Source organism: Lepidochelys olivacea (genome assembly GCF_965140295.1).
Source record: "Lepidochelys olivacea isolate rLepOli2 genome assembly, chromosome: 15".
Taxonomy (NCBI): domain Eukaryota; kingdom Metazoa; phylum Chordata; order Testudines; family Cheloniidae; genus Lepidochelys; species Lepidochelys olivacea.
The window spans coordinates 31,073,647-31,086,401 of NC_140425.1; the positions used below are offsets into that span (position 1 = coordinate 31,073,647).

At 44.0% G+C, this 12,755-nt stretch overlaps 1 protein-coding gene across 1 annotated transcript in view; it reads right to left on the minus strand.

Annotated features, from left to right (window-relative positions):
* SSH1 (slingshot protein phosphatase 1) overlaps positions 1-12,755 on the minus strand; it is a 61,081-nt gene that overhangs the window by 10,252 nt on the left and 38,074 nt on the right. Inside the window, exons 6-12 of the mRNA XM_084648905.1 lie at positions 10,788-10,856; positions 10,151-10,216; positions 8,580-8,774; positions 8,221-8,314; positions 7,109-7,237; positions 2,494-2,540; positions 959-1,105 (exon numbers count right to left, since the gene is read on the minus strand). Coding sequence (XP_084505031.1) covers positions 959-1,105; positions 2,494-2,540; positions 7,109-7,237; positions 8,221-8,314; positions 8,580-8,774; positions 10,151-10,216; positions 10,788-10,856 — 747 coding nt within the window. The remainder of the gene's footprint in view (positions 1-958; positions 1,106-2,493; positions 2,541-7,108; positions 7,238-8,220; positions 8,315-8,579; positions 8,775-10,150; positions 10,217-10,787; positions 10,857-12,755) is intronic.

Below are 12,755 nucleotides of genomic sequence, written 5' to 3' on the forward strand. Positions count from 1 at the left end.
AACTGTTGCTGGGAGCCATTGCTCTGCTTATTCTATCACAGACAAAATTCAAGGATTTCAAAATGTTTTACTTCATCAGAAGGACCCTTAGGGGCTCTTGAATCTTTTAGGGCATTAGGTGCAAACACAAACAGAATGTAGCTTCATTACTGGAAACAAACAAACATTCTGTTTTTAAAAAGGGAAACAAAAAAGCAAGTTGAACAAGGCGCCGAAGATAAAATCTCAGCACGATTGTGACTGGTTGTGAAGGGGTTAATGATTAACCACTGACAGGAACAGACGTGGTATTTGGGCATTCCAGGGGCCGGAGGGAACTCCCTTTTCAAAGGCCTTTGCCAGAGCAGGGATCCCAGAAACCTCTTCAGCGCCTCACAAAGAGCCCAGCAATTAAGCAGCAAAGGGACAGCTACTTAATTGGCTTGGTAGAGCTACTTAACTGACATGGCAGTAAAGGCACTGAATGAGTTATTGTGCCAAACCTAGGGACAGCGAGCTGGGAGCGCGAAGGAGTCCAGCGGAACTGGCTGCTGAGGATAGAGTCAAAGCCAGAACAGATGCATGGACACTGTTCAGGACTTCTCCGAAAGCAATGAGTTTCCAGTACTAGACAGCAGGGTGGTTACTTCCCTATTGAATACACTTCTCATTGCACTTGCCCTGAAATGGGAACCACAGCTCTGTGACAAACAGGGAATTCAGAGGGAGGCAGGTTTCAAAAAGCTTCTGCAAATGGTTCCATATCGTTTGCTGAAATGCTATTCAGCAGCATACCGAGGGCACAACACTATCCTTACAATAGCCACGGTACTGGTGAGGGAGCTCCCTCGCCCCCTGCTGGAGGAAGCGCCTCAGTGTCATGCAAGGACTCGACATCACTCCACAGATTCCAATGACAGGTTCTTATCCCGACCTCCGATGTCCCCAAGCACTGACTCGCTCATCTCCATCCACTTACTTGGCTTTATTTATGAAATGATATGCCTCATTCCAGTGAGCCAGGAGGTCTGTCGTCTCCTCGTCATACACCCGGATATTATGATACGCGAACAGACCAGGAAAAAAATTATCGATCTCCCTGGTGACATTTAAAATGTAGTAGACGCTGCAGGATGCAAAAGGAAACAAAGGCAGAGAGTTTACTTATCACAGCCCTGGAAGGGGAACTGGAATTCATGTGATAAACCATACACAACCCAGTGTAACATGGGTGCTCTTACTGCATGGGACGATCAGCAGCCCTTAGATCAGCTCTAAGCCCTCCGCTTCCGATTAAATCAGCTGGAGTTCTACATGTGAGGGACTAGCTGAATCGAGCCCCCAGCTCATCTCTCTCTACTATTATGGTCCCATGTAAAGATGGAGAACAGAGGAAAAATGACTTGCCCACTCTACCAATGGGGAAGCTGAGGGAGAGAGAGGTGCCGAAACTTGATCCAAGTCTCTCAATGAATCAACGGCAGTGCTAGGAAAAGAACCCGGGAGTCCTGATTCTCAAACTTGTGCTTTCGTAACAAGCTCATCCTTTCTTCCTTCTTCCAACCAGAAATATGAAATGAAAGTTGCATCATTTTACTCTACTTCTGCAGGATATAACAGCAGGATTTTTATAATACAATTGGCGTATACTGGGAGAGAATGCATGCCCATATTAAGTTATTATTTCATATAATTCAGACAAATCAATAGCACATGATATTTATTCAAGGATTTGTCCAGCTTTGACTTTTAAAAATAGATTTCAAGGATACCATCACTACAGATCAAAGGATTAATGTGCTAGTTGTTTTACTTATTCAAAAGTGTTCAGACATCTGTTCCCAAGGACTACCATTTAAACATCTTTATTCCTGCTGTTGAGCAATAACTTTTCAGAGTCTCATTATAGGGGCTGACATGTGTCCTGGGCAAGCAGCAAGTATTTATACACAAAATTCCCATTGGCCTAAAACACGTAAAGCAAATAAAGCCAAGAAGTGATGTCGTGATGAGAGTTCACTGACACATACGACTGCAGCCACCTGTCTGCACTAGTGGAATGGAGAACAATTCACACAACTCTGCTCATCTCCAGGCAGTTTTTCACCATTTGGATAAGAGCTTTACCCCAAATACTGTAATGCGTAATCTTCTGAAGTATTTGGGAATTCACACCTCAGACAACAATAAGCTTGCTCAGTATTAACTAGACTCCTATAGAGGATTTGTCTTCCCTAGATCTCAAGGCACTTTACAAATGAGGACAAATATTATCTCCATTGTACAGGTGGGAAAACTGAGATAGAAAGAGAGGAACCATCTGGTCCAAGGTCACTACTGAGAACAGAAGGCAAGTGTCCCAATCCTGTGCCCTATCCACTGAAGTATGGCCTGCACGTATCATATTTCATTTCACAGGACACCCGAACATGCAACTGAAAACAAGTGATTTGAGGATTTAAGAGTCTAACGTGTAACAGCCGACATTAAGTAGCGGAAAGGGCCAGTACTCACCCCGAGCCTTGAAGCTCTTCCAGGTTGGAGGCATTCCACTCAGACCCCTAGGATACAAGTCACACACACACAGAGTAAGCCTTGGTTCTGCTGGGCACTGTACAGTCACTGATCAAACACTGTGCTCTTTGCAATCTGGGCAGTATTTTCTCAGGAGCACTAAACTAAAACATAGGCAATGGTTTCTGAAAAGAGTATAACAGGACATGAGGGTCTAGGGCCTTGTATAACAATGCAGAGGTATTCTGCTGACTCATCCTAGCAATGGGGCCAGACTGGTCCTATTAGCTACAACCCAAGAGTATAAAATGTTGAGAGTCTCTCTGAGGCAAGAGGAAGGTAGGGGGAGAGAGAGAGGGGTCAGTCTGCAGGAAGAAACCCTAGGAAGCTCAGGCTGAGGTTTATTATTTATATTACAGAGCACATACAGGTCCCAAACAAAATACACCTAGAAAGAGTCCCTGCCCTGAACAGCTTACAACCATAGAATTATAGAAATGAGGCCTGGAAGGGACCTCAAGAAGTCATCCAGTCCAGCCCCCTGTGATGAGGCAGGACCAAATAAACTTAGACCATCCCTGACAGGTGTTCCTTGTTAAGCTATGGCTCTTGACCTGACTTATGACATAGGAAGCTTTTGGGCTAATATATATTAGCACGTGGTTTTAACAGGAAAGAGTAAAAAGTGTGTGCCCGACCCTAGGTGGGCACATCAGGATTAGAGGCTGGTGTAAACTGTACTGTCACTCCCACTTACAGTGTACTCCACTGACTACCTTCTTCTAGCAGTATTTTTCATGGGTCCCAAGAGTTTGAGAGTATGACCGCACTACTGACTTTCTTATTATATGTATCTGTTTTTTGTTCAGTAGCATTAATGCTTTGGTTTATCTGGATGATAAATACAACTTTTATGTTCATATTCCCGTGATTCACCAATCCCACCTGTTACATAATTTACGTAGCCACGAAGGGAAAGAACCTGTTAACTGTGACCGGGGCACTTTGCACCTCAGGTAATTTCAGGCTGCACTGTCCAACCTGATCTAAGCAACCTCCAGCGATGGGGATTCTACAACTTCCCTTGGAAGCAGCTTAACTACCATTATAGGCAGAATTTTCTTCCTAATATCTAACCTAAATCTCCCTTGCTGCAGATTAAGCCCATTACTATTAGCCTGGAGAACAACAGATCACACTCCTCTTTACAACAGTCCTTAATATATCTGAAGATTGTTCTCAGGCCCCCCTCCCTGACAGTCTTCTTTTCTCAAGACTAACCGGGCCCAGTTTGTTTAACCTTCCCACACAAGTCGGGGTTTCTAAACCTTTGATTATTTTTGTTGCTCTCCTCTGGACTCTCTCCAGTTTGTCCACGTTTCCTAGAGTGCGGCACCCAGAATTGGACACAGTTCTCCAGCTGAGGCCTCACCAGGGCTGAGCAGAGCGGGACAATGACCTCCCAGGTCTTACATACGACACTCCTGTTAACATGCCCCAGAACGATATTAGCCTTTTTTGCAACCACATCATATTGTTGGCTGAACAGGCCTAAACAGGCCAGACAGACAAAGGGCAAGAGACAGAGAATATTATTATTCCTATTCTACAGATCCCTAAAACTGAAGCACAAGATTAAGTAACTTGCCCAAGGTCACAGAGTGGAGCTTTCACAGATCCAGGGAAAGAACCCAGATCTCCTGAGTCCCAAAGCTGTGCCTTAGCCACAAAACCATCCCTCCTCTAAACTGAGGAAGCGTTAGGCCTATTACTTAAAGAAAACGACAGAGATGGCACGTTTGGACAACATGCGTGCAGTGTGTTAGGAGCACAGTGGGAACGTTCCCAGATTACAAAGTAATAATAAGCAGGATTTCAATCAAGAAAGTTCACAAAGAGCGATCCTATGAAGGGGACCGAATGGAAAAGAAGATGGTATGTGGGACACTAAGGATGCATCTCCAGGTTGCCTGTTCAGATCCAATCTCAGCTGGTAGTGAGCAGCACTGGATCTGCTCGCTTACTTGCACGAAGTGAGTTAGACAGTCTCAGGGTGGTTCCTAGCACATCACAAAACCCACCACAAATGAACATTCCCTCTTTTCAAGATCATAAATTGCATAGGAAAACCAATCAGACATTCTGCAAAATAAAGTGGTCGTTATCAGAGTTCTCTCTAATTTTTTAAGTCCATGTGCGGAATGAATTTTGTGATGTGCACCGATATGGAAGTGATGCATATCGGTGCACATAACACAGTTCATGTGGTGGGGGTGGGGCCGAGGAGTTTGGCGTGTGGGAGGGGGCTCAGGGCTGGGGTAGATGGTTGGAGTGTGGGGGATGAGGGCTCTGGCTGGGGGTGTGGGCTCTGGGGATGAGTGGGTGAGATGGCCCCTAAAAGCCATGGGAGAAATTACTGCAGAGGTACATGTACAACACATTGCCTGGAGAACAAAGAGGATTTTAAAATATGATTCACCCTCAGAGGCCTATTTCCTCTGAGTCTATCGTGGAAAAGATGACACTGCTACAAAGTGCAGAATTGCTCCCGTCTCAATTAAATCTTTGTTCTGGATGGCAACTTCCAGTTTTGTTTGGAGTACCACCCAGTGGCAAGAGATTACAAGAGACTCATCCCCGCTCTGAGCCTGTTCATAGGCTGAACAAGCAAATCACCTTCCAAACTGATGATTTATATAAAGCCAGCCACATAGAATCATAGAATAACAGAGTTGGAAGGGACCTCTGGAGGCCATCTAGTCCAACCCCCTGCCCAGAGCAGGACCAATCCCAACTAAATCATCCCAGCCAGGGCTTTGTCAAGCCTGATCTTAAAAACTTCTAAGGAAGGGGATTCCACCACCTCCCTAGGTAACGCATTCCTGTGTTTCACCACCCTCCTAGTGAAAAAGTTTTTCCTAATATCCAACCTAAATCTCCCCCACTGCAACTTGAGACCATTACTCCTTGTCCTGTCATCTGCTATCACTGAGAATAGTCTAGATCCATCCTCTTTGGATCCACCTTTCAGGTAGTTAAAAGCAGCTATCAAATCCCCGCTCATTCTTCTCTTCCGTAGACTGAACAATCCCAGTTCCCTCAGCCTCTCCTCATAAGTCATGTGTTCCAGTCCCCTAATCATTTTTGTTGCCCTTTGCTGGACTCTCTCCAATTTATCCACATCCTTCTTGTAGTGTGGGGCCCAAAACTGGACACAGTACTCCAGATGAGGCCTCACCAATGTAGAATAGAGGGGAACGATCACGTCCCTCAATCTGCTGGCAATGCCCCTACTTATACACCCCAAAATGCCATTGGCCTTCTTGGCAACAAGGGCACACTGCTGACTCATATCCAGCTTCTCGTCCACTGTCACCCCTAGGTCCTTCTCTGCAGAACTGCTGCCTAGCCATTCGGTCCCTGGTCTGTAGCGGTGCATTGGATTCTTCCGTCCTAAGTGCAGGACTCTGCACTTGTCCTTGTTGAACCTCATCAGATTTCTTTTGGCCCAATCCTCCAATTTGTCTAGGTCCCTCTGTATCCTATCCCTACCCTCCAGCGTATCTACCACTCCTCCCAGTTTAGTGTCATCCGCAAACTTGCTGAGGGTGCAATCCACACCATCCTCCAGATCATTAATGAAGATATTGAACAAAACCGGCCCCAGGACCGACCCTTGGGGCACTCCACTTGATACCGGCTGCCAACTAGACATGGAGCCATTGATCAACTAGACATGGAGCCATTGATTATCTACATGGTAGGCACTTTGACTCTCTTAGTGTATTATCATTACCTTTGATTCAGCAAGGCAAAAATAGAGGGCACATAACTGGTACATTTGGACTGTGTCATGATCTAGGTCCTTATCCCGTCTTAACGAAAAATGACTCCTATTCCTAGAAATGTGAAAGAAATCCATAAAAGGCAGCCTTTCCTGTGCACAGTGCACCCTACAAGCAGGAGCACCAACATCAGGGCAGGAACACCATCTTATTAAATCTACTTCCTTCCAAAGCAGGGTAACAGGTTATTGTGCACATGGCAAAGTCACAGCAGTGGGAAGAAATGGTGAAAAGGGAAAGACGAAGCACTTCCTCAGAGCAGTTCTCAGGACGTGGGGGAAGGCTGTTTTCCCATGTACTGTATCAACCACTGGCAACCTCTTATTTATTTTCTTTTATTCATTAGAATAAGAAGCTCCCATACTAAGACTCTAGCCCCTGCCATTTATCTACAATTACAAAAGCAAAATGTCATTCAGCCAAATCACCCTCCTGCCTAGAAGCAGGTCCTCATCCAACATTACATGTGTTATGTGCGCCCCCGTACGTCAGTCTGCTCCTCAGCTCCTTTACTTCTCTTCAAAGGCCAGGTGAAACAAACATCCCCCCACAGCACGTCACCACATACAGGACCCTCCACCACGCCAGGCCCATGATGTGTGCTGCTCCTGAGCTGAGCTGGCCAGGAGAGGACCACTGATGCAGCACATTCACTCACAGGGAGAGAAAGGATCAGGAAGGCACCCTGTCCCTCTTGCCAGCCCATCAGTGCAGCCCTGTGTGTTCAGAATGAAGGCTCAGATAGCATAGCTTCTGACTCCGTGGCTTACCAGATACAGATGATCAAAAATTAGAGATGGTTTGTCCATCTGCCCCAGGATAAGCAGCATTTCATTGTCTATAAATTCCTTGAATTCTTTCAAGTTGCAATTCATCTGCTTCTCCAGTTCATTTCGTATCTGTGGGGCAGAAAATGACAAAGTATGCCACTTAGCAAATGATAGCATACCACCTAGATAGTGGGCTGTGCAGAATGATTGTCCACTTTTAAAAGGAGAGTGCCAATAAATTATACATACATGCATTAGAGAAAGAGAGAGACTACAGTCCACAGAGAAGTATGTAAATGCTTTCAGAGACAAATAACCTCAGTAAAAGGTCACGTGAGGCCCCAGATTCAGGCTTTGTAAATAAAGCTTCATGCAAAACCCAATATGAACAAAAAACTGTTCTGGTATTTTTCACTATGAAGCATTCCCCTGAAGTGCTCAACACCCTGCACTGTGCTAGCTCTGAAGAAACAAAAGCAAACCCCCTAGAAACAAGAAGTGAAAAACAGCAGCATCATTGTGAAAAGGGAATTAGATCTTTTAAAGTTTCTCACTTTTAAGTTGGAAGGTAAGAACATTTTTAAGGTGTATAGATTTTCCTCTTTATCCCCTCCCTTTAAAAGCCAAACCTACCACAGCTTTCTACATTATAACACTGCATGTGAGTAACTCTAATAAAACAGAAGAATCTGAGCATTTTCCGGGCAGCCTAAGAAGAAATGTTGGCAACCAGTTTGTATGGCTTTTACCACTGCACAAAGCTCCAGGCAAGTTCACACTCAGGGTACATTGTGGGTCAGTTTCCAGGTTTCCTTATACCTTGGGCTCCGATAGGATCTCCCATCGGAGTATTTCAATCACTTGTTGTAAGGACTCTAAAAGCCCACTGTGAGATTGATGATATCCTATTTTACAGATGGGAAAACTGAGGGGCAGAGAACAGAAATCTTATCCCAGGACATGGAGTGAATCTTGTAAGCACAGTGGAAATATATATCCTGAGGGTCCTGACTCCCAGTCCTCTCTGACCCTTATCCAGTGCTACCTCCCATACTCTGGACAACAACAGGAACCGAGTGGTCACAGGCCAGCAAATGGTCGGTTTTGCTTACTTCCTTGGAGGTCACATTTTCCAGGTCTTTGCTCATCATGATACTTCGGAGTTTGGCTTTAATGAACCGCTCTGTTCTTTCCCCCTCAGTTGGCCTGCAAAGGAAAATTAAAGGAACTATCCAGACAGGCAGAACTATCCACTGGGGCAGAAGGCCTCAGCGATGCTCTCTCTGTATAATGATACTCTTACATGGAGAAGGGATGGGAAAGACTCAAGTTAAACTGACACTGATGACAGAGGAAAACTTCACAAAAATATGTATGAACCAAAAGGAGATCAAACTATTGGAGAAATGAAAGGGAAAATGTGGGATTTATGAAGTGAACGAAGACATTCAAAATAAAACTCAGAACTGACTTGTCAACAAACAATGCTGGAGAATCAGGGCGTGTCGACTCCAGGTCCTGCATCGTGTTCCACTCATTGATGCAACTCTGGTCCGAACTGATGCAGCTTTCATAGTATGTGGCCCAGACCAGGGCCATTCCACCTGGGAAGTAATTGTACCTCCGTGCGACCTCACAAGCTTTGTGGAGGATCTGCAGGGCAGACCTGCAAATTTCAAAAGCAAAGAAGGGGAGAATGTGAGCATCATGGGGAGTAGGAGCACACAGAAGCCAGGGCCCTAGAGATTTTCAGCGGAGACTTATTTTCAACTTTGTTCCAACTTTGGTTTGGTTTGGTTTTTTGACAGCAGAAGGTTTGCTTTTTCCGATTTCAGATAGAGGAGTCACAAAACTCTAAACAGTATGGTTTGGATGCCCTCTTGTGATCTGGTAACCAACTGAACATACGACGAAATTCACCCCATGCAAGAGACCAGCACAAGGACTATGCACCACTTGGGTCCTGCTGGGTCTTAATCATTAGCTAACTTAAAAACTCAGACAAAAAATGTAAGAATGTGGACACTTCAAACCACCTCTACCAAGGAGTCGAAAAGCACATTTAACAGCATTCCTAGCCCCTGGCACACACCGAGAACAGAGCCCAGATTGGGTAATTTGTTTTTGCAAATTATAGCATTTAACTTTAAAAAAAATCTCTCAGTTCTGTAGATGTTATTACACTGAACACATTAACCACATCTGAAGCTGCTAACCGGAGGGGCAGAGTTTTAAAATGGCAGTAACAAGGGGTTTGTTTGTTTGTGTACCAAATAATCCCTAAAATTACATCTTTTTCCATATCCACATCATTTCCCTATTAAATGTTACAAGAGCTCAGATTTCATAAACTTCAGTGCAGCCCACATAAAGTATGTGCTAAAATATATGCAATTTGTTACATATCAGAACAAGTCCCTTAAAAATCACCACCATTAAAGGCAATCTGTGGTCATAGCAGTCAGGGATTTCACGATATTCAAATATCCCCATTTTGCTGTTTTGGGATGTCTGTACACGGGTGGGTGTGATTATAAAAGCTCAGCCAACATAATCAAAAGCTGCAAAGTGAAACCCTGGGCTTCATGGAAAGTTATCAGGCAGCAGGAACTCCAGGGCAACACTGCAGCAACAAAGAGCACTGGAATTTCCGTGAGACTGGCAAGAGCTCCTGAGATGCCCTCTTAAGATAGTTACAAGAATACAGAGAGCCAGTATGGGGTCTGCAGCCTGATTAATTCCACGTTCAACTCAGTTCTCATATTTAATCATCTTATTCATGGAATTTCCCTCAGTGCTTACACTAGAACAGCAGCATGTAATTTCCCGTCAGGAAAATGGTACAGCTCGCTCATTACTCCTTTCAGCATATTTACCTGCTGAGACAACCTGCTTTCCACAAATGGAATTTTTTTCTAAAGGTACTAAATAACAGCTATGCAAAACGCTAAATGCAGGTTGGTTTGTTTTTAAAAAAAGCTAACATAAATGATCATCTTTCTTTTTTTTTTTTTAGTAAAACTAAATCAGCAACATACGTACCACATAGCTTGTACGGAAACTGGTTTGAAGATATGCATCTTCCCTGCAGTGCTCACGCTAAATCCACTAACAGAGAGAGAAGAAAAAGTCACACAATGCCCCCTTTTGCGTTAGATGCTCCATTCAGCAAACCACCACTGTTTTCCTGCTAAGACAGTAACGCCCATGCTGCAAGGCAAAACAAATCATGGCCATTGCAGTACGTGTGGGCTGGCATTGACAGTTCACTAGAATCAGAAATGGGAATTTATGCAACCTGATTGTCTAACACAGCTCTTAATGTCCTTGCAAACAAGACTGTGAAGGGAAAAGTTTGCCCAAGCGCACTGCAATTAATTAAAATATTGCATATTTGTTTACTTTAAGAAATCACTAAGAAGATCTAACACATTCTATCAGATAGCACAAGGATAGCAATAAGCAAAAATAAATGATCAATTAAATAGACTGGGTGAAAGAACCTAAATTTGAATTCTCCTTAAGTGTAAAAATGAAAGAGACTCTTAAAACAGCCCTCTAACAGGGCAAAATAAATCAACCCTAATATCCTCTGAGCTCTAACCTGAGCTATTAGGCTCTTGCGCTCTCTGACACTCAAATTCATCCTTCTAGACATTAAAATGTTTTTGTTTCGTACCCATCTCCATCAAGATGTATCTTGGTATCACTCCACAGGCGCAGGACCATCCCAATAGTGCAGCTTTTACTACCATGGAAAAGGAAAGAAGTGACAGCATTCAATGCTATTGGTATAAGAAGTTCAAATGCAGGACACAATAAGGTTACTTTCTACTGTTAATTCCGAGTAGATTTTGAATACTATTGTCATAAATATAAAGAGAAGGGTAAACACCTTTCTGTATACAGTGCTATAAAATCCCTCCTGGCCAGAGGCAACGTCCCGTTACCTGTAAAGGGTTAAGAAGCTCAGCTAACCTGGCTGGCACCTGACCCAAAGGACCAATAAGGGAACAAGATACTTTCAAATCTTGGGGGGGAGGGGGGGCTTGTTTGTGCTCTTTGTTTACGTGGTTGTTCTCTCTTGGGACTGAGAGAGGCCAGACAGAAATCCATGTTCTCCACCCCATCCTAATCCAAGTCTCCAATATTGCAACCAGTATAGGTAAACCAGGGAAGGCGGATTAGTTTCTCTTTTGTTTTATGTGAATTTTCCCTGTGTTAAGAGGGAGGTTTATTCCTGTTTTCTGTAACTTTAAGGTTTTGCCCAGAGAGGGATCCTCTGTGTTTTGAATCTGGATACCCTGTAAAGTATTTTCCATCCTGATTTTACAGAGGTGATTCTTTTACCTTTTCTTTAATTAAAATTCTTCTTTTAAGAACCTGATTGATTTTTCATTGTTCTTAAGATCCAATGGTTGGGTCTGTGTTCACCTGTATAAATTGGTGAGGATTCTTATCAAGCCTTCCCGAGGAAAGGGGGTGTAGGGCTTGGGGGGATATTTTGGGGGAAGACGTCTCCAAGTGGGCTCTTTCCCTGGTCTTTGTGTAAGACACTTGGTGGTGGCAGCATGGGGTTCAAGGACAAGGCAAAGTTTGTACCTTGGGGAAGTTAATGGGCTGTTTGTGGGGTTTTCATTGAATCACTTTGACTGGAGTAAGGGGTGAAGGGGGTTTTATGAGTTTATCTAATCCAAAAAAGTACTTCTGTACGAGAGAAGAAATCTGTCAAGAAAACTAGACCATGATGCGGACCAGACGCTTTCAACTAGTAAATAATTAAGCTGCCAAGATATTAAACTTTTAAAGGAAATGAGCATGTATGCATCAGCCAGTCTGTAAAGAATTCAGAATGATTATTTTTTTAAAATCATAACCATTGATACAACAGACCAAATTAGCCAACCGGCTAATTTCAGGGCACATGTGGGCAGTGCGCACTTCAGAGCCTTCCAAGAAAACGTGTGTATCAGTACAAAAGCCCCACGCTAGTAACTCAGAATGGCGATAGCCAAGGACTCTCATTCCAGCCTCAACACAGGATCCAGGGCTGCTTGGGTAAAACTGCCATTACTGATGGACACTGGTTTGTACTGAAAGGTTTTCTTTAATCTAATCTACAAAGACATAAGGTCCTGAGTCCCTCCTGTGCCTTTGACACATGGGGCACACCAGTTCCTCCACTGAGGATGGTCACTCATTAGCTGTGGTACTTCTTCCCACGTGATGCCAACACATTCAATACCATCTTGTCACTGTCTTCTGCCTGTTCTCCTTTGGCCTTCCTCGCTTTCTCTTCCCTCTCTTGGGCACCCAATGCAATGCTTGCGGAGCATGGCTCCCATCTCTCATACGATATACATGTCCCTGCCTCGTGAGCCTTCTTTCTTTGATGATCTTTTCTACATGTGCAGCTCTGTCAGCTTCCTTAGTCTCGCAGGGATCATTGTAAATGAAGAGAATGCCCTACCCAGAGTTCTGGGCTGCTCTGGGATATCTGCCAGGGCTATTTCCCAGGTTACCCCCTCATTTTGCACTAGTAACCACCAGTAGAAATTATTTCAAAATCAGTCCATCTTAGTTTTGGACAAGATGTAGCAAACATTCCTAGACTTTCTATAATGCAGACTAATGTTCCATTCTGTAG